The sequence below is a fragment of the Hyaena hyaena genome, unplaced genomic scaffold (assembly GCF_003009895.1).
Source record: "Hyaena hyaena isolate Hyena2069 unplaced genomic scaffold, ASM300989v1 scaffold_196, whole genome shotgun sequence".
Taxonomy (NCBI): Eukaryota; Metazoa; Chordata; class Mammalia; order Carnivora; family Hyaenidae; genus Hyaena; species Hyaena hyaena.
In genome coordinates, this window is record NW_024080828.1 from 1,059,696 (window position 1) to 1,081,880 (window position 22,185).

The following is a 22,185-nucleotide window of genomic DNA, read 5'->3' on the forward strand; positions in this document are numbered from 1 at the left end:
AGCAACTTCTGCCAGGAATTACGTCAGATGTGAAGCACAATGTCACAGATAGAGTCGCTGCCCTAATACAACTTACATTTTTGTGAGGTATGGAAACAACAAATATGCAGGAATTTGAAAACTAAATGAATAAAATATATGCATTTATCATAATATATATTCTATTATATACTCTATCATATGTGTGTATAGTATGCATAATATTACATATCATATATATGTATATTCATTACATGCATTGATTAATGTACATATATATGATATATCATATATGTGTGTATCATTTATATGATATGTATGTATTATATGTGATATATAAGATTACCTATGATCATATTATTGCAACAATTACGTAAGTGTAATTATTATAGTCAGATAGGTCCTAGAGAGAAGAGGGTAAAGTATCAAGAGGGTTGCTTTCAATCAGCTTGCATATCAAAGGAAGGTATATCAAAGAGGGTAGCGTTTTCAAGCAGAGGTCTGCAGTTGGAGGAAGAGGCACAATGACCAGGCTGGGGAGAAGCTGCTCAAGCAAAGGAAAGATCGAGAACAAACATCTGGAGACAGGCAATGCTTCAAGACAATTGAGGAACAAAGCCAAGGGCTGCGCAGTTGGAGCCCAATGAACAAGGGAGATTGGTGACAGATGAGGATGGAGAGACAGGCCAACCCACAACGTGTAGGCCTCTTAAGGCAAGGGAGAAAGAGTGGCTTTTGTTTCAAATGTGATGAGAAGTCGTCAACAGGTGTAAAGCGATTGGAGTCGGGTAGGGGAGGAGGGACTGTGACCTTCCAAAGTCTCCTCAGCCTTGGCAAATGAATTGGGAGGGGACAGGCAAGAATGTGCCATCGACTCATACACCACAGTGCATAGTGATCTATCCAACTTGTATTTGCTGAGAAAAAATAAAAACATTATCTTAAAAGAGAGAATGGAAGAGGAAGAGAGAACAGGAATTTGAGGTCTCAGGTTGAGATTTCATCAATTAACAAAAGCCAGACTTTTCTCTGATTATCACCTAAGGTTCAACATTAAGTTACTAGTTTCTTAGTCTTCCCAAGAGGAAACAATGCACACTAGCAGTCACCCACTGCATCAGGCCCGTTTTCCTGACTCATTCAGCAAAATACCTCCAGTGACCAATGCTTTTGCTGGTCCTCTCACTTTGCAACATTACTGGTGGGGAAACATTATTGCAGAAGGAAGGAGCCTCCTTGAAGCAAATTCCAGCCTCTGCTCAGTAAGATGAGGCTGCGATCACATGAGAGTATGCTGCTGTGTCTGGAACTAAGAAAAGTCTTTGGGTGCCACCTTACCTAGTCCCACACCACAGTGGCCATTTTTATAGAAACTTAAAAAAAAAAAGTCAATGTCTAAGTGGACATTTTAAAAAAAGCAATTATTTTGAACTCTGAATCTTTGCATTCACATCGCTTTGTAGAGAGATACAGAGTTCTACAGGACTACGTCCTTCTACGTCCAAAAGCACGTGGTTTTGATGAAGATGCCCGCAGGTGCTGTAACAAGATGCACTGGGCCCACCTGCAGGAAGGCGAAGCAGATCTGCCCCTCCCACGACATCTGATCATCCACCTGGGTCCCAGTGATTTCCTATCATTTCATGGCTGTTATCTATGTTCTCTGGTAACAAGTGCCCAAGGACCGCCTTAGCCAGGTCCCCCTATCATGTTTTATTGAAGGTAGTAGACTTCCAGCTTGTTAGTCAGTCTAGTTACTCATTAATTGGGGAAGAAACTTCAGTCTCTAGGTATCTGGAGTGAGCTTTTCCCAGAAACACACATGAGATCTTCTGATGTAGAATCCCAACCGCGGGAGGCTGACTCATCGGTTCCTGCTTCTCTCCTTCCCTCTCTGCCTCATGTGCTTCTTGGCTCCCTCCTTTCCCTCCTCCCTTCCTTCCCTTCTTCCTTCCCTACCTCCTTTCTTACAGTTTTGCTCTTCTCATTAGTGCTCACGGCTTACGGGCTCCCAGCCCCCATACACAACCCCTCGCAAATGAATTTCTTAAATTGAGTGCATATATATATACCTAAAGGCAAAAGAGAGGAGCAAATAAAGATGTTTCAGAAAGTATTCCCTCCCCCATATATAATCCATATTCATCATGGATGAAATCCACTTTAGACTCCAAAGCTTCCTAGCTCCATTTTTTTTTAATGTTTTATTTATTTCTAGGAGAGAGAGAGAGACAGCGTGAGGAGGGGAGGGTCAGAGAGAGAGGGAGTCACAGACTCCGAAACAGGCTCCAGGCTCTGAGCTGGCAGTCAGCACAGAGCCCGACGCGGGACTCAAACCCACGAACCGCGAGATCATGACCTAAGCGAAAGTCGGACGCTTAACCGACTAAGCCACCCAGGCGCCCCCCTAGCTCCATTTTTTTCTCAACTGGTTCAGACCAGGTAAAATAGATTTAGTAACTCAGTGTGGACAGTGCCCCATTCCTATGGTATGAAGTTACTCGCTTACACTAAGAGGGCCAAGGACAAGCCAACATGTTCAAAGTAGAGTTTACTATGAAAAAGCAACACCTTCAAAACCTCAGGATAATGCATTTAATAAATGAAGGCACAGTTTGGTGTACCTGCTTCACAGGATTATTGTGAAAGTCAAATTATAAAACAGATATGAAATCACTTAAGTGTGCAACACCAAGTATGAATCAAGAGTCTGCATTGACTAGACTGTAAATTCTCTTGGGGCAGGAGCTGTAGATAGTGCATTGTAGAACACCTTAGTGAATTTATCTTACAGTTTCTTTTTGATCAATTGTTGGTGGATACATCCCTATATAAATAGCTCTAAAAGTGCTCTTTCAATGAGCATAAAATAGAAATTCTTTATGATAACAAAAGTTAATGTCTTAAAAAAAAAAGTAGAAAAGTAACAATTAAGCCCCATTCCTTTTTATTTTTTTCTTAACAGAACCCTAAGTCTAAAGAAAACAAACTTCAGAAAAACAGATTTCATTAAAACTAGTGATTGTACAAAAGACCCGGACACAGGGGAGAGAGACCAAGGAATCTGGAAGACATAGTTCCTTCTACAGGACACCTACCAATGGCAGAGCGGACAGAAGAGTAACAAAACAAAGATTATAAAGGACAGAAAACAATTCGACTGGTTGGCATCCCAGCTCCAGAGGACCTTTCCCTGTCTCGACCCCCAAATGGAAAAGGACAAATCTTCCCTCTTCACATCCCTCTTTTATCCCAGGTGTCCTATCTGACCAGCAGTTGGTGACTAGATCTGGCATTTACTAAAAAGAGAAATCTTACTATCATGTAGCTAAAAGATCATAATTTCAAAGAACAGCCATTCCCATGTGCCTAGTCTCTTAGATAAAATTGTAAAGAACAAGAATGGGTGTGGTGGTGGTAGTAGTAGTAGTAGTAGCAGTAATGATAATAGTAGTAACAATAACAACAACAATAATAAAAATAACTCCCATTATCTTGCTGGTCAATTATGCATACTGAAAACTCTGCTGGCATCAACTCATTTTACTACTTCTAGAACCCGATAAGGTTAAGTGTTATTAGGCCCACTGTGTGGATGGGGAACCAAAAAATTAAACACAGCATTGGACTGAACCAAGACTTGATTAATAATAGTAACAGCTAATGTATAATGGATTCTTGTTTCTGACATTTATTTTGATCTTGTGTATTAATTCATTTAGTCATCATCAAATTCCTGCAAGAAGAGAACTACCATACTCTCACTTTCCAGAGACGTAAGCCCATGGGTTACACAGCTAGTAAATGAGGACACCAGGGTCATGGAATAGTTATGTAGGTAGTAAATTATGGAGCCAGAGCTCTAAACTAGGCAACCTTGATCTCTAGGTGTTGGACTCCAAATCCAGATCTCTCTTAACCACGGTGCTATATTGCTCCTTAAGTAGAATCACAATCAAATTATCTTTTTAAAACTATAATATATGGACTAAATATGCCATGAGCCTGTGTGTCTGAAAAAATATAGGCAATATCCATCAATCAGCTAAGGCCATGCACATTCATAAATTTGGATGGTGCCCAGAAAGGACCTATTCTTTTTTTTTCTTTAATCTGACTAACAAATTCAGTTTCCACAATGAATTATTAATGTATTAAAACAGAGTTCTTGGTATGTATTCAAGTGAGGCCTTTTAAGCTTATGCAATATTCTTGTTGCTGAATTTTCTTGCCTTTCTTTTAAATTAAGGTTAAAGTTTCACCTCTCCCTCTGGTTATTTATTATTAAGGCAAAGTAATTTGTAGTCTGTCATCATATATAATTTCCTCTTGAACAGATGGGTAATAAGACAGGCAGACAAATATGAGCATTTCTAAATGGGAAAAGACCAATTAAATCACCTGCTGTATGAGCACAATATAAATGCCATCTTGTTGGGCTAGGACAGAAAGCATAGTTTCTTTCAGATTGGTCTAGGGGAATTAAATGTGGCAAATTTGATTTGCATTATCTGGAGCCAGTAAGAGTCAAAAGGACCTCCACCTGTAGAAAAGGTTGACAATCATGTCCCATTTCTTTTCCAATTTCCATTTAGTTAAGTTTCAAAGACGATCACAGATGTGTACTTCTCTGTCTTTGGTAGGGTACTTTCTATGGGATGGCTAGTGTGAGCCGATGACTTTGCTAGTACAATCTTAGAGAGGTTCCATACTTTTCAACTAATACAATAGTCCCAGAGCCTGTGGTGTACTTAATTATCATTAAGATCATTATGCATTAAGCATCTTACAGGAGATGAAATATATAATTAAATAAAGAGCTCGTTCGAAAATAAATGCATGAGAAAATGGAAAATAATTTCCCGAGTAGCATAATGACAAACTGAATCCACCCTGGGACCTGATGCAAAAGAAAAGGTTTATAAAATGTTCCATAAAGCGATAAATGAGCAAGCCACGTTGAGAAAACCACAAGCTTTGGACCCAGACAGACTTCACCTTGCATCTCAGCCCCTCTAGTGACTAACTCTGGGACACTTATTTAACCGCAACTCAAATAGGAAGGCTAATGTGCACATTGCAGGCATGGGGAAGATTATATGAAACGTTTGTGGAGCATCTGAGTGACGATCGAAGGGTGACAGTTGTGGCGATTGTTGATAGACTAGAAAATAAGGTCAATTCTTCACTCCAGGGAGGTAATGCACCATGAACGGTGAAGAAATCAGGACAACCTAACCAAATCATAAACTGCATACGGAAGGGAAAGTAATGTGCTTGTCATCATCCGGCTGACTGTTCCAAATTTCCTGGAGGAAGGAGAGGAAGGAAAATAACTAAGAGTATAACTGAGTGGCCCTCGATCTGTTTTTCCCATGGTAACACACATGATAGATGTTGGTCATATGTGTAACTCATTCCTGTGTGAAAGTCTAGCAATAAAAATAATCCCATCTGTTTCTCACCCACTAAAGATAAGCTGCTGCAACACAAGCGAGCATGACATTATTACTGAGACAAGCTAGAGCCTGCTCTAGTGTATCTTCAAAATAAATAATGTGCAAATGTACATATTTTCATGACCATCCTTACAAATTTCTTGGGATACATCTCATGACTGGTCAAGATTCAATCCTATCGTCCCACAGATAAATGGACTGAGGTCCAGAGGGATTACATGACTGAGAAGAGCTGAACAGCTCATTTGTAGCAAAGCAAAAGCAGAATCCAGAGTTCTTTCCACACAAATTGTGTCAAGATCTTAATGTTCCAAATGGCTTTCTGTTCCTACTGCCTCTCAAGGTACCACATTTCAGTGGCACACTCGAAACCTAAGGATTCCATGTTGTCGGTCCTTTTCTGGTGTGTCTAAATTCCTTTTTCCATTTCCTAGAATGGCAGACATGTGAAGAATGTCTACTCTTTATTTTATTCAACACGTATTTATTAAGGTCGAATTCTAGGTCTGGCAATCCTGGAGTAAAACAAAACCAAACCTTTCATGTCTATTGGAAGAAATAAACACAAAATAAAATAAAATGAAATTACATTTGAAAATTAAATTTAAAACACAGTATTTTAGATAGTAAGTGTTAAGAAAGAAAATAAAGCAATGACGGGATTGTACAAGATTATGTGGGAGGAAGTGCAATTAATTAGCTGATGTGTTTTTAATTCATTGCCACTTGATAATGAAAGACAGTGGACTGAGGATAGGCACTCTTAAAACATGCCCAATCATGTCCATGAAATATCCATCAACTGTGCTATCTCCCCGTGGAGCCTCCGTTTTAATTATGCAAAGCCACATTTAACCAGCAGGAAAATCTGCCTCTCAATCTGAAAACTCAGGGAGGAAATTCAGATTCTAGTCAAAACTCTTAGAACCAAAATATGGCAGGATTATGCTCAGAATTCTTTTATATATTATCTTTTGTCTTTATATTCTCTACTATATTCTTTATTATTTAAAAACATTATTACATTTACTATATTTAAAATTTTTTATTTGCTTTATTCTAAGCCTAGAGCACTGTTCTAAATAGGCTTGTGATCGAGTACATTCTCCTGACGTCTCTCTACCCGGTGAGTACTGTGTAAAATGAAGGCACAATAGGATATTCACATAACAAGTTCCTAGATGGTGATGTGATTATTCTCCTTCAGATTTGAAAATGAAGCTTTAAGATTTCTTCATTCTTTGTAGACATTGTTCATTTTGATTATTGTCTAATCTAACAAAAGTATATATTTTCAATGTCATGTTCATTGCCAAAATAAAATCACCGCCTTCCCAATGATATACATGACTCAGTGTCATCGTGCACAATATTGACTTCCCTGTATAGACGAGAACACAAGGTCAGTATGAGAATATTTTGGTTTACTGTAGGAAGGGAGAGTGGGGTCTCCAGGACTATGCCTGGTAAGTACTAGCAAATTTTCACAGTAAACAAAAAGAATGTAAAAAATGGTTATTTCTGTTTGTTTGTTGCCTTGTTTTTAATCATTCCAATAGTACAGAAACTGAGAAAGACATCTGATAAGGTTATGAAACAAGCATCCCATCTAATGAGACCTCATGAGCACTTACTTTCAATCGCTTTGATTTTATTTTCCCATGGGATGCAAGCGGCTTTGAAGTTTTCAAAATCCCGAAGAAATTTTGCCCATTTCTGAAAAGAAAGCCAAACACAACAGTAAAACGCAGACTCTTGTTGGTCAAGATGTTTTATCCTCCACCCCCGTCCCCAGATATCACACAACAAGGAATTTGGAAAGATCTCTTTGGTGCCACTTCTGGCTTTTTGTAAAAAGAAAAAAACAGTAGGATTCACTTGCTTCTCTGTTCCCCACCCATCCTCACACCAATTCAACAAAAAAAACTTTTATGGGTCCCCTGTTTTATAGAAAATAGATCTGTTTGTTCTGTCGGACAATAAGGAGCAGGGACTGAGTTAGCACCTACTAAGTTGATCGGCAAGTGGTATGTGTTTAATTAAATACTCATTGCATGAAGAAAATGATGCACTATGAATAAGACATTGTTCCTGCGTTGAAGGGCTTCTGGGACTGTGAGAGTAAGCTGTGGCTAAACAAGTAATTTCAATATAGGAAGGGAACTGTTATGAGGTGGGACACTTTTTATTCTGGTGGATGTAGAGTGGCTAAGTAAAGGGAAAGGCATGGCATCGTAGAAGACGGAGGAAGAAAAAAATCATACATTAGGTTTTTTTAATGTTTATTTATTTATTTTGAGAAAGAGAGAGTGCAGGGGAGGGCCAGAGAGAGAGGAAGAGAGAGAATCCCAAACGGCCTCCACACTGTCATTGTAGAACCTGACTGGGGCTGGATTCCACGAACTGTGAGATCATGACCTGAGCCGAAATCAAGAGTCAGGTGCTTAATCGACTGAGCCACCCAGGCGCCCCCATACATTCCTTTTTGTAAAAGACCTTCCTTCCATTTTACTCCACAATGCCGGACCATCCATGGTCAAGAGGACCACAGGAAGAATGGGAACAGAGAAGATAACTTTGCACAGGTGCACATAATGCAGAGATAATGTGTGAGCCGGACAGGCGCAATGGAGCCGAAAGAACAGTAGGAGATAAGTCTGAAGTTCAGAAGATCATTCAACCAAGAAGCAATTCAAATATCCCTCTATTATAGGATGGATAAATAAATACCAGTACCTTCATCCAATGGAATACAGCATATCAATAAAATGAACTACTAAACGTGGATGTATCTCATGAATAGAATATTGCATCAAAGAAGCCAGAAACAGAAGGATAAATACTATATGATTCCATTCACTTAAATTATAAAAACAGAATTATGACTCCCTGATATACATCACAAATCTGTAATTCATATTTAAGATGTGGATTTTATTCACAAAACCACATCTTTATGGAAATAGCATTTAACTTACAAGTGGTATAACAACTGTAAAGAGGAGATAATACCTACATACCTACTTTGCTTTGAGAATTAAATAGGGTTAACTTCATAGAAAGATTCGATTCAGTGCTTAGGATAAGTAAATACTAAATAAGTGTTAGTTTCTTTTCTACCCTTTCCAAGAATCTACGTTTATACTGGTATATCATTTGGGTTTTGTTTTTTTTTTTTTTTTTTTCATTTTCTATTCAATTCATAGTTAATGTTCTGGTAGAGCTGTATGGCCCTGAAACTTAAAGATATGTTGAGCAACAAACTTTGACCCAAAACCCCTTAACTTCCAGGGTATAAAAATGAAAGGGGCCCATTCTTTGCCATTTCGGAATGATAAAATCACACAGGTCTTTTTGTCCTAAATCACTGTTTCTGGCTGCCATTGGGAATATACAACATCAACCAAACTGAGTCATGAAAAGGCTTACCTTAGCCATCATCATCTTAAATGCAAACCACCGCTTTCCTTTTCCTTTCCCAAGGGCTCCTTCATTTTCACTCACAAATTTTTTTGCTTCCCTGAGAAAATAAAACAAAATAAAGGGTAAGGGGGGTGGGGTGCAGATTGAGATGCATAGAATAGAGGTAGTGGGCATTTCATTTTATTAGGTTTGTAGCCTTAGTTCTTCTAGATCCTTAGCACATGAATTTAAGCTCTATTTCAAGCTCGGGACTTGTAATAGATGTTTAAGCTTTTTAGTTCCGGCCAGGAAGAGTAAGGTATTTTAGTCTCACTTATTAATCAGCTGGAGTCATCAAAAAGCAAGGAATGCATGCTACATGTCAAAATAGAGAATTCTAGTTCTTTTCATTTCCATCACATATAAAATTGAATCCAAAGTGGACTTCAGATTTTGGCAGTCAGAATGTTTATTTTAAAATATTTCCTTTTCTTCTTTTTTAAAGGTTCCTTTTGTAAAATAGAGCAAAGAGTTTAGGACACACTGACCTGGAGCACATTTACTGACCTGGTATTTAATCTCATAAAACCAATTATGACTTGAAACAAAAATCATATTATGTACAGCAAATTGGAGTGAGGGAAGAAAGGAAAGGAAAGGAATACTTTTGGCCTCACATTTGGAAAGGGCTCAACCATAAACTTTAACATTATTCCCAAATAGTTATACCTTTCCAGTCACATTAGCATCTTTGTGTGTGTGTGTGTGTGTGTGTGTGTGTGTGTGTGTGTATAGAAAAGCATCAAGTTGGGGTGCCTGGGTGGCTCAGTTGGTTAGGCATCCGACTTCGGCTCAGGTCATGATCTCATGGTTCGTGGGTTTGAGCCCCGTGTCGGGCTCTGAGCTGACAGCTAGCTCAGAGCCTGGAGCCTGTTTCAGATTCTGTGTCTCCCTCTCTCTTTGACCATCCCTTGCTCACACTGTCTCTCTCTTTCAGAAATAAATAAAACATTAAAAATTTTAAAAGAAAGAGAAGAAAAGAAAAGCATCAAGTTATTGTAATGGAGAATGTTAAATATACTACAGTTTTGTAAACTTGGTTGGCCAATTTTGCTATTGCTGTTTGTTTTATATATTAAAAAAATCTTTTAAAAATACAGGTGGCCCAGGTTTGTCTTAACCTTTTGGGGGCCGCAGAGGGCATAGCCCAGGAGAACCCAAACCTGAACTGTTATTTGACAGCTGCAACATTGTTCTTCAGTTGGAAAGCTGCTGGAATGTGTGATTTGACAGGATAAGACCTTTCAACATATGATAAATAAGCTTATTAACACACAAAGCAAATTTTTTTAAGAAGGTGAGATTGTAAATGGGACAGTGTTGGAGGAATTATAACAGTCGATTCTCCTATTTTTTTTTTAAATTTTCTTTTAATGTTTATTTATTTTTGAGAGAAAGCAGGGGAGGGTCAGAGAGAGAGGGAGACACAGAATCTGAAACAGGCTCCAGGCTCTGAGCTGTCAGCACAGAACCCAAAGCAAGTCTCGAACCCATGAACCGTGAGATCACAACCGGCACCGAAGTTGGAGGCTTAACTGACTGAGACACCTGGCCGCCCCTTATTCTCCCGTTAATACCTGTTTCAAAACTGAAAATTTGCTCTAACATGATCAATACGTTACAGAAGAATTGAAGCAGAGCACAACTTTTGGGTTTGCTTATGTGTGACTTCATCTTCTAGAAGCCCGAGGGAAATGCAGAAAACCTGCATCCAGCTCAACTTAGCAGCGTGTTCACAAAATGTGCCCACCTTACCCAGCTACCGCACTGCACTCCCTGCATTAGAAAAGCCACAGCCAGAGGCGCCTGGGTGGCTTAGTCGGTTAAGCGTCCGACTTTCGCTTAGGTCATGATCTCGCGGTTTATGGGTTCGAGCCCCGCGTCGGGCTCTGTGCTGACTGCCAGCTCAAGCCTGGAGCCTGTTTCACTCTGTGACTCCCTCTCTCTCTGACCCAACCCTACTCACGCTGTCTATCCCTCTCTCCTAGAAATAAATAAAACATTAATTTAAAAAAAAAAAAAGAAAGAAAAGCCACAGCCATTCACTGCTGATCTTGAAGGACTTCCAAGCATCGCATCAAAACTATTGAAGGCCACTTCCACGAGCAAGCTGCAGGTCTTTTTCTAAGGAAACTACCATAATTTATTGTAGCATTTCTGTATTTCTTAACCACTTTGCATGTACAAAATGTTGCTGCCATTTTATACCTACCTTTTTTATGTGTCACTGACGATATTCCAGAGTACTGTTCCCTTATTCCCAGTTTTCTTAGAAGCCCTGCGGTTTTCATTGTTCTATTTTGCATAGTGATGGATTTTAGGAACCCATACATTGTGTGATAGCCAAACTGACTACAATTCAAAGATTTGGTATCAGGAACTTTGAAATTTGTAAAATCCAGTCTATGCAGGAAGCATTACATCACTCGATTTTAATAAACACATATAGGGAATCACAAATTCTTCCTGGTGGTAAAATCAGTTTTTTTTTTCCAAACGTAAAGCACCTACTTTATGGGCATTTTTGCCGCTCTAGATACTTAGCAGTTAATTTCAAAGAGGCTCAGTTTGGTCTATAGAGCTACATCACTTTCTAGATGAGTGGCCAATTAGAAAACATGGCTGCTCTAAACAGCCATTATTCTACTTCATATTTCGACAAGATTTTTAATTTTGTGAACTGATGATTATGTGATAGGATCATTAAACTAGCAAGATATAAGTGAGAGAGAGAGAGAGGGAAGTCAGGATTATAAACAAATTAAAATCACACAAAATTAATCATAAATTCATCTAATAATGTAGAAACATATTTCCATGGCATTCGTAGGATTTTTGTCAGTTATTATAAACATAAGTTTCCTCAGAGCAATAGAAACAAGGTTTTATCATTTGCCTCTTCCTTGCCAAGTTTTTCCTGATGCTAGGCACCGTTTCATACCTCCTTCCAAAATACCACCCTCCCCCCACCCTCAAACTACATATTCTTTTTTTTTTTTACTTTGTTTTTGAGAGAGAGAGAGCATAAACGAGAGAGGGGCAGAGAGGGAGACACAGAATCCAAAGCAGACCTTGTGCTCTGAGCTGTCAGCACAGAGCTTGACATGGGGCTCAAACTCACAGAGTGCAAGATCATGACCTGAGCCGAAATCACATGTTCGACCGACTGAGCCACCCAGGCGCTCCTCAACATACTTATTCTGACATTGGTTTTTCAGATACCAGCCTAGACCACACTCAACTCGACATAATCTCAGGTATAAATTTCTTCTCTTCCCTAGTGCTTTATCCCTCCTCCATTCTCCAAAAGGCTTCTCCCAAGTTTCATACGAGAAGGACCCCTGAAGAACCATTCTAGCTCCTTCTGCTCCCCACTGTCCACGCTTGCCAAAATTAATACTAGACTCAACTCATCAGAAGTCTTGTGCGGGTGGGGCAGGGGCGGGGGTGGATTATACTGAGACAAAGCCAGGGGCCATGCGGTGGCCAGAGAATAATTTCTTAGCAAGAACAGATTCTTGAGATTCCCAATCGGACGTTCTTGGGATATAAGGAAGCACTCTTGCAGCTTGCTGGTCTAGAACGAGGGACATCGGATGGAAAGAGGTTGGTGACCCTGCAGAGAACATCCTTTCACATTATTTTCAAGGCTAACCTTTGCGGTGAACTGCATGACTTCGGGATGAAAAACAAAGAAACAAAGAAAACTAGCACCTCCCAAGCCCATTCTCTCCAATAACAAATTTCTTGACCAGAAGAAGGCATCTCACTGTGCTATTAGAAACAAAATACAAAAAGAAAATATCCAATATGGAGAGGAGCACTGACTGATACTTACCACACTTAAGTGCCCTTTAACAGATACCAGAATCCAAGCAAATAAAGAGCAGAGCCGTTGAAAACTAAAAAGCAAGACAACTTCTTTATGTTTTTCTGAGAGTTAATCCATCTTCCTACCCATTTGCATTTATCTGGATAAGTTAAAGGGATTTTTTTGACATGGATAAAATGAATAAAATGTTGTGGATATACTTTGAATATCCGTTGGCTTCGAACCATCCAAATATCTGACTGAAAAATGTGCATCATTCCCTTGAACTGCATTCAACAAAAGCTGCCTGCCAAGGTTGTAATCCGGTCCCCAGGTCTCGAAGCTCAAGCCGGCCCTGGTATAGTGTGCACAGCTCCGTGAGCTGTAACCCCAGACGCTGGGATAAATAATTAAGTGAGATCTATTTAATGACAATAATACCTGGCCTCATAATTCATTTATCAACCCCTTGTGTTGGTAATTAGAATAATAAGGTTTCATGGGCTTTCAAGAAGGCTTTCACAGTTAGTTGGAGGAGCACACTGTGGCCTAACTTACAAAATAGATAATTTACCCATAACACATGATACAACCCTGATCACACAGGGGAATTAGGACCTGCTAGGTTGCCTTTGACACATTCTCATCCCAGGAAAAACGTTCCCTTGTTTGGGTTAGGTTAGGTTGACTTTTCTTCCTTCTTGTTTGCAGCTTGATAGTATGATTGAGCAACCAACTTCTTGCTCAAGTAAATGAAAGACATTTCAAAACTAGTCTTTAAGGCAACTGTAACCAACGCCGGGACTCTGAGCACTTCCCAGTAAAGGGATCTGAAGAAAGAGAAGCCTTTTCTTAGGAGACACTGTTGTTTAAAAAAAAAAAAAAAGACCAATTTAAATGGACTCAAAGTCAGAGCTCTGACTTTTCCTAAAATAGTACTGAGTAAATTGAAAGAAAGTAGCAGAGGTGGGAAGCTATTCTAATGCACAGAGATTGGAAAGAAGGAAAGAAGGAAGTAAGGACTGGATAATGTTAACTCTATAATTAGATTGGCGGCATTATTTAAAATCATCCTAATACTGGAAGCGATGATTCAAAACACCTGTTTGTTTTTTATTATAAAAGAGATGCTGGTGAAAATGGTTGTAATGGTTTGATGTTCAGTTGTTACATGGATGAAGCAGAGATGATAGTAGCTCTGTGATGGGGTGTCCTGTGTTTTATAGGAAATAATGCATACAGTACGGTCAGCAGTGACACATGTAATGTGACCACGGCAAACAGTAAGAGCTCTATAAATAGGAACTATTATTAATAGCTGTAGTACTAACAGTGCTGACTTCAATTTTTGCACCTGAGTCTCCAAATTACAAAGTTGAGAAACGACTGGATATTTCCAGGCAAAAAGCCCTCGGAAAGCCAGCCCATTTCCCTTCACATGATGAGATGTGGGAAGCATAGGAAGAATTCTTGCCACTAAATCAGCAGGAAGGAACCAAGCCCCGCATTCAAGACGCAACACGAGGGCCCTGGCGTCAGGCTTCGGAAACCCCACTTCTGACCCAGCCTGAGAGAAGGCAGCCGCGAATTCTAGCCCGAGTCCTGTTCCCGCCGGGCTGTGCTGCCCCTGAGAGCCCAGGGAAGCCGGGGAGTCTCTGTGCTGAGAGGCAAAAAGAGACCTCTCTCCCTTTAATATGTCTGCATTCCATTCAATTCTGTGATCTGTGTGTTATCACTGAGCCACGGGTTTGAATCCTGGCTCCGTCACACACTAGCTGTGTGCTCTTGGGAGGGGATTACGAGACTTTGTGGATCCCACGCGTTTTCACCTGTAAAATGGGATCAGCGACAGTAATGGCAGCGTCAGATAACAGACACTGAGTGCTGCCAGATACCAGGGAGGATTTATGCCCATCAACTCATTCACTCCCCCACAAAACGCAGCAACGTGGGAACTATCATCATCCCCATCTCCGAGATGACGTACTGAGGATGATGTTAATGGAATAAAGGTCCAAGTTTACCCAAGGAGTAAGCGTTCCGGCCTGATTGGGATTTGAGCTCAGTGCCCTCCCTCCCCAATTTCCCCATAATAACAGCAATATCTACCTCGTGCAGCTGGCATAAGGACACGTACGAGAGGACATAAGCAAAGCAGTACTTGGAACACTTAGCCACGTTTTCTTAGCAGCTATTGAGTGTGTTTGTTCTCAGCAATGCATTTAATGCTTTGAAAGAAATAAAAGAAACATTGATTCTTTTCTGAAGTTTAAACTCTTAGAAAAATGAGATACAGGCCCATAAAATTGTTATATAATAGTGCTAGACAGCTTTAAGTGAAGAGGGAGAGGACCCTGGAGGCCTGAGAATATGTTGAAGACGTAGATAAGAAAAGAATTACACTGGACATCAAAGGGCTGATAGAATTCAAGTAGGCAGAGAAAGGCATTCCAGGCATCGGTTTGCAGGAATTTTTCTAACGAAAGAGATATTTCCACCGTGGATCACATATACAAACTCACAGTCTTGGATAGAGTAACCTTCAGCCCTTCACGAGGCCATTTGCAGGGCGCAGTAGATGCACTGAGCTGATTGTGCTAGGTTCGGGCGCATTTGAATCAAGCGTGTGCAATACATTCTGAATACTGGAAATAAATTGATTTACAAGGCATTGCCTCACAGTGAGAGAGGCCATCCTGCTTTGGAAGGTTGAGTAAAATGATTCTGCACAACATCTGTGTGTTCATGTTTCTACCCTATGCTAAACATTTCTAAGTACAGTGGGACATTTTTCCAAAACGCGGAGCTGTGATATTTAGGAGGGCCAAAAAGTCTTAGTTTTCTGTTGGAGCAGTGCACTCTGCGTTTTGATCCATGAGAGGGCAAGACATTTCAAATGATGGCAGTTCAGTGAGCTCTGAAAATAATCAAGACTACCTGGTGAACTTGACTGCTTGCCACATGGCAAACTTAGCTCTTGAGGTCTGTTCGAAGCAAGCACTTGGCAACACAACTTAGGTAAGGTCACCCACAGAGCAGTCTACACTCCTCTGTGAACTAGGCTTTCTACTCAGTTGACCTGATGTCTTACTTTTTCACTGTTTTTTTTTGCATAGCCTCCCTTCTAGGCTTCCCTGATCCTTGTGACCAAGCACCGGTCAGGAAACACTATAATAGGATATGCATAAAATAAACAATGAACTCATCCAGAGTCACGTGTCATTATGTAGATATCCCAGTATGTATGTGTATGTATATATGAAATAGCATAAACATATATGTACACATATACATATGTATGTAAATTCATGCATGCATACCGTAAACACATAATTAACAACTATTTGAAAGAACTAATTTATAGTATTTAAAAATTTCTAATTTTCAGGACTGTAGAAAGAAATTTTAGACACATTGTACTGAATATATGAAACTACTCCCCTTTCTTCTTCCCATCTAATTTGTCATGATATTCTAATATCATGTTCTCCAAATGTTTAATTTAGTATATGCATTTTAATAAGGCATTTTAATAACCACTTTTATGCTACAACAACAAGCTTATTTAAACCCCCCAAAGTAGTACCCCATTTGCCATTCTTTCGACTTATACATAAAACCATCCTCAAAAATGCCTTGGCTAGTCTCTTCTGATACTCCTGATAAAGTAAAGGATTACCTTCAAAATTCGTACCTTTTATCCAAGATCTAGATGATGCTTCCCCCCAAACAAAAAAGACACATTTCTCAAATTAATCGTATTCCGTGCTTATCATGTACACATTTGCTTTTCTTTTACGGTTAATATGTTATGTCAAACACTCTTAAAAGCATTTCTAGATAATTGCACATGGAAATTAACGAATTTCTCTCCTTAATCACCTTTCAAAGACAATATATTTATGGAGAGTCTAATAACAAGTTGTGAAAATTAGCTGTCACCAGTAGCTGACATTCCAAAGAATGCGAGTTAGGTAAGATGGTTGAAGAGTAGAAAACCCTGGGAACCTGGGAAAAACGATTCAGTGTGCTCTACCATACGTAATATATTGACTGACAACACTCTAGGCAAGTCGTATACAAAGAAATGCAATTAGGAAGGTAGTAACTACATTGTGGCTACCTCAGAGAAAACATTAGAACTTTGTTTTGTCTACTATTTACTTTTTATTATAATTATCATTATCTGACAATGCACTCTAAAAATCCCTATCTATTTGAAATTCGAGTTTATATGAATTCTGGATAAGCAGGTATTTCTGAAAGGTAGTGAATAAGATTGATCGCCAAGATGAATATTAGCATATTTTAGAACCATTTTCCAGTGACCGTTACCCTTCTATCAACCATATGGGCAGGATCTCAGGCAGATTTAATGAGGCCGGGTGCTTGAGATCTTGAAGTAGGTACAAGAGCTATAAATGCCTTTATAGAGGTGCCTGGGTGGCTTAGTCCGTTAAGCGTCCGACTTTCGCTTAGGTCATGATCTCGCGGTTTGTGGGTTCGAGCCCCGCATCGGGCTCTGTGCTGACTGCCAACTCAGAGCCTGGAGCCTGTTTCAGAGTCTGTGGCTCCCTCTCTCTCTGACCCTCCCCTGCTCACGCTGTCTCTCTCTCTCTCCTAGGAAAAAAAAATGCCTTTATAACTGTCCGAAAGAGATAGGAGCTGTAGCCCAGTGGGCCACCTGAAAAACATGCCAAACCAAGGTGAAGAATAGAACATCTCCAAGTAACTCTGGTAAAATGGTGCAGTCTTTCCTTAGATAGGAAAGATTAAATAAATCACGAAATAAATAGAGAAGAAAATAAGAATTTTTGGTAGGCAAAAGTATATTTATCCCCAATGTTTCAGAGCTGACTTCCTTAACAACCTAAAAAGTTACAAGTCTCAAGAGAAATAAAATGATTTTCTCATGTGGTTCCTACCAGCATCCTTAGGGGAGAATTTCAAAATATTATTTGGAAAGCATTATTAAAATTACCCATAGTGATTTTCTAAGCACTTAAAATAGCACAGCAAATATTAACAGGCTAAATCTGAAAGAGAAAGAATTAAAAGGAACATTGTGCTGATTTAATAAGGAAAGATTACCTCTAATTCAGTGAAAATGATAAGACAGTCAGTTAGGACAAGTGAACTCAAATGTGAATGATTAAGTCAGAAGAGATGCCTCATTCTAATGAAGACTTGATTATTCTTAAATAAAAAATTTTTCTCTTTAAGATGGATTTTGAAGGGAGAGAAAAGAAAAAAAGAGATAAACAAAACCCTACGCTTAAACACAGAGAACAAACTGGTGGTTGCCAGAGGGGCAGTGGGGGGGGGGTGAAATAAATGAAAGTGATTAAGAGCACACTTCATCATGTTGAGCACCAAGCAATATATAGAATGGGTAAATCATACTGTGCACCTGAAACTAATGTAGCACTGTGTGTTAACTATACTTCAATAACAGAGTGAGAGAAGAGCAGAATAGGAGAGGGTAAAGGGAGAAAGATTGAAATTCTGTAGATGCTCACAGATTTGGGAGGAAATTCGAGAATACAAAATGAAAGACATTTAGCAGGGCATTAAAATAGAAACCAGAATAAGAGGTTATCAGTGCACTCTGGACCTTTATCTGGAATTCTGACATTAACAGAATAATGCCAGCTTTTCTCACAGGCAGCTCTAACTCAAGCATTTCATTGTTGGTTACCGATTAAATAAAGGAAATACATTACAGCATAACAAACAGTTCTTTCTTTAGTCTCTGCTCTCAGTCGCTCCAGATTGAGGCTCTCTAACATAATCTTAACCGAAGGGCATTCTTACATCCCCCTATGAGGTGCTGGAGCTGAGTCGGCTACTGATTGTTAAATTTTCAGAGATTCTGTAAACTGGTTCTTAAACTCTTAGCTTGAAATTGATCATAGTGGGAATCTTTACACCATGGATATTGGCCAAAGCTACAAATCAAGGCTTTTTACCAGCACATTCTTGCCTTTTATTCACAAATTCATGCAGACCTTAAAAGGCTCCATCACGTTAATGCTTCTCTTGCCTTGAGAATGAGTGTCCAACCACAAAAGAAAGCACCGTTAAGATAGTAATTCAATGTTTCTGATGTACAGACCACTATACTAGGCTCTGCAGAACTAAAGAGCTCACAGTCTATTTTGAAGGGAAGGAGATTTCTGTACAATTTTTAAAATATAATACAACATAGCCTAACAGCAGAGTCAAATGAATAATAAAGAACATCTACCTGATTTCTACTTCTGTAGAAGTTGGCAGAGAAAGGACGTCAGAGGAGAGATGATAATTCACAAAGGAGGGATAACTGGAAGAAGCGTAGGAAGAAGAATAGCAGAGAAGTGGACAGGAGACGCAAGTAAAGTGGGAAAATGAGCTCAAGATGTCTATGGAAAATTAGTCATTTTCCTGGAAAACAAGGTTCAAATGAGAACGGATATGACACGATAGAGAATGCATGAGGTTTTGGGGATGGAGAAATCTGGATTTAATCTCCACCTTGACAGTTCCTAGCTGTGTGAGGCTACTTTACCTCTGTCATTCTCAGCTTTCCCATCTGTAAAATGGGCATAACTTTCTATTTTCAAGGTGCTTATGAGGATTAAAGGAGTTAATGTGTGCAGCATCTCCTAACACAAAATCTGATACATAGTAGACCAAAAAAAAAAAATTAAAGAATTAAAGAAATAAGCTAAAGCTTGTAAACTGTGTTAATTATTGGGGAGATACTGAAGGCCTTGAACATAGGGGTGACATATTCCAAGTGGTGTTTAAAAAGAACACCCTGGCAATGCATGAACGCTGTCTTTGGAGTAATGGAGAGCTGAGTTCTGTTACACAAGTTTGCTATATTACTTGAGAGCATTGAATTATGCTACTGTAATGGATGGAACTCATCAGAAGTATTAAGCATACATAATAAGAAAGTTCTTGACTCATAATATTCAGGTGAAACTCATTGGCAGAATGACTATACTGATGCCCAGCACCATACTCATATGGGCCCAGTGCCTACTTTAATGCTCTGCCATTGGCATCTTGAAAATATTTTTGCTGTTTATTTATTTATTTTGAGAGAGAGAGAGAGAGAGAGAGAGAGAGAGAGAGAGAGAGAAAGCAGGGGAGAGGCAGAGATAGAGGGAGAGAGAGAATCTTGAGCCGGCTCCACGCTGTCAGCATAGAGCCTGATATGGGGCTTGATTCCATGAACCATGAGGTCATGACTTGAGCTGAAACCAAGAGTCGGACACTTAGCAAACTGAACCATACAGTTGCCCCTTGAAATTCTTAATAATTGAAATTCTTAACTATTTTTCAACAAGAGATCTTACATTTTCTCTTTGCACCAGATCCTACAAATTATGTAACTGGCTTGGCACGTAGGAGATGTTAAGTATAGCTAATAAATAAACTTTAAATAAACTTGTAGCATGTGACACAGAGGCATAATTTATACAATGTGTTCCAATACAGATAGTAAGTAAGGTAAGAACGTGTGACACCTGCCAAGGAAAGACAGAAAGTAGATGAACAAATACGAATATTAAAGTTAGAAGTGGATGGAAAGACCAAGTTATGATCCTGTCGCTTTGGGACTGATTATCTGTCACCACCAGCCATTGGTGTCACCCACTATGTTTCTGTTCTCCTCGCGTGTGTTCTGCTCAAGGAGAGCAGCTACCACTTGTGGCATTTCAACAGGCTAGTTGACAAGGTACTCCTATATTCAAGCGCGCTTTCTCTGTGTCATTCTGATAGAGCAAATGCCTCTCACTGGCCCAAGTCATCTTCATTCTGTGGGGCACTTTGCCACACCAGTCCTCTTAGCCACACCATCAGCAGGATGGTGAACATCAGTAGGGCACGTGAGCATTGTGAACCTCAAAATTCAAGAAATGTGATTCTGTGGCCTCTACCACCCCATTGCCATTCTTTGCTGGCATCTCATTTATGCCACCTCTTTGTGCTCTTGCCTACACTCTACTTTAACTTGACTTAATAGACCATGTGAGTTGAGCATGTTAGTTTGATCTTTCAGTCCCATGACCAGTGGGACTGAATTATATGTTACTTAATTACATATTAAATCCTCTGATTTAATAATTCTGTGAAGTAGTATTACTTTTTATCCCCATGTATAAGTGAGAAAATGCAAAGTTGCAGAAGTTAGGGAAATTGCCCAAAGTCACAGCATAATGCTTGATACTCACTAGGCACTTATTAAATAATAGAAAAATTGAATGTCAATGTTACATTTTGATCAACAGAATTCAGTCTTACTGACTTCCAACACTCTCCATTCTTTGTATGAGAAAAAAAATCAATATACAGGTACTTGTAACGTACAAGAACTGAAAGCCGGATGCTGTAGTTGAGCTATTGGTTTAAAAGAATCCCAAATGGCTGAAGGGTATGTCAGTAGGTGTGTACACTTGATTAAAGGTCTTCTTGTGTGGAATCCCTCATTCCTTCACAATAACAGATGAAGGAAAGGCCTTAGTGAACTGAAGGAGAAATCATGATTCTTGCCTATAAAAATCTCCAGCTCCAAGGAAACTTGAGAGAAAGGGATGGGAGCCAGGGGGCTAGTTTTCCCAGATGGCTCCCGCAGAGAAAATCAACTCCAGTTGATTCTTACTGCCCTAGAAATATATTAGTTCCCTCAACCAAAAAAACAATAAAATCAAAACGAATACAAACAAAAAAGAATCTACGATTATGAAGGAAGATTGAATAAGGAAGAATGTTACCTTAGTGACTAGCTGCCAGTTTCAAGCACATGTTTAAATGTAAATGAGATCATAAGAATTACTTTCTTGGCTTTCCTGAATGTTTCATTAATAAATCACTGGGCCAAGTCGACTGATGGGCAATTCCCAGAAACACTGGAGTAGGGTGCTACTAAGCTAAGGAATTAAAATAGTCAGCATAAGACCTAAATAAACATCTTTGTTATCAAAATAAGTACATTTGAAATGGCTTCTACCCAAGAGCCATTGCCATGAGAAAGTATATTGGAGTAGTCCCATGTCTTACGTGGTAGACTCATGAAATGTTAGAACTGCTCCCCGCCCCCCAAATAAGCTTCTTTAAATATCCAGCTAAGTGAGGGGTTTTGATTATTTCTTGTGTTAGTAAGCACAGAAGCATTCCACATGGGTGTTTTAAACATTCTGAAGAAGAAAGAAACCATCAGTGTCTGCTCAAAGCTGGTGGTGTTGGCCAAGCAGCCTCTCTTCTTACCTCTGCATCCCGGGCCCTGAAGGGATTTCACCAAACCAGCTTAACTCGGAGACATCAGTTTGAAAATCATGGGCCACAATCCAATCCCTTCATTTGATAAACAAATACATGAGACTCAGAGAGGTGAAGTTAGAGGTAGAGCTTAGCCCGGAGTCCACGTCTCTTAATTTTCAATCCCAAAACTATCCTACTATAACAAAATAAAGCAATGGCTTC

The 22,185-nt window shown here is 39.5% G+C and overlaps 1 protein-coding gene across 8 annotated transcripts in view; it reads right to left on the reverse strand.

Moving 5' to 3' along the window:
• The window catches only part of TMC1 (transmembrane channel like 1), a 139,946-nt gene that overhangs the window by 66,012 nt on the left and 51,749 nt on the right, over nucleotides 1–22,185 (reverse strand). For all 8 annotated transcript variants that reach the window (XM_039241576.1, XM_039241581.1, XM_039241579.1 and 5 more), the window contains 2 exons: nucleotides 8,868–8,958; nucleotides 7,073–7,154 (listed from right to left, as the gene is read on the reverse strand). In XM_039241576.1, the coding sequence (XP_039097507.1) occupies nucleotides 7,073–7,154; nucleotides 8,868–8,958 (173 nt within the window). The remainder of the gene's footprint in view (nucleotides 1–7,072; nucleotides 7,155–8,867; nucleotides 8,959–22,185) is intronic.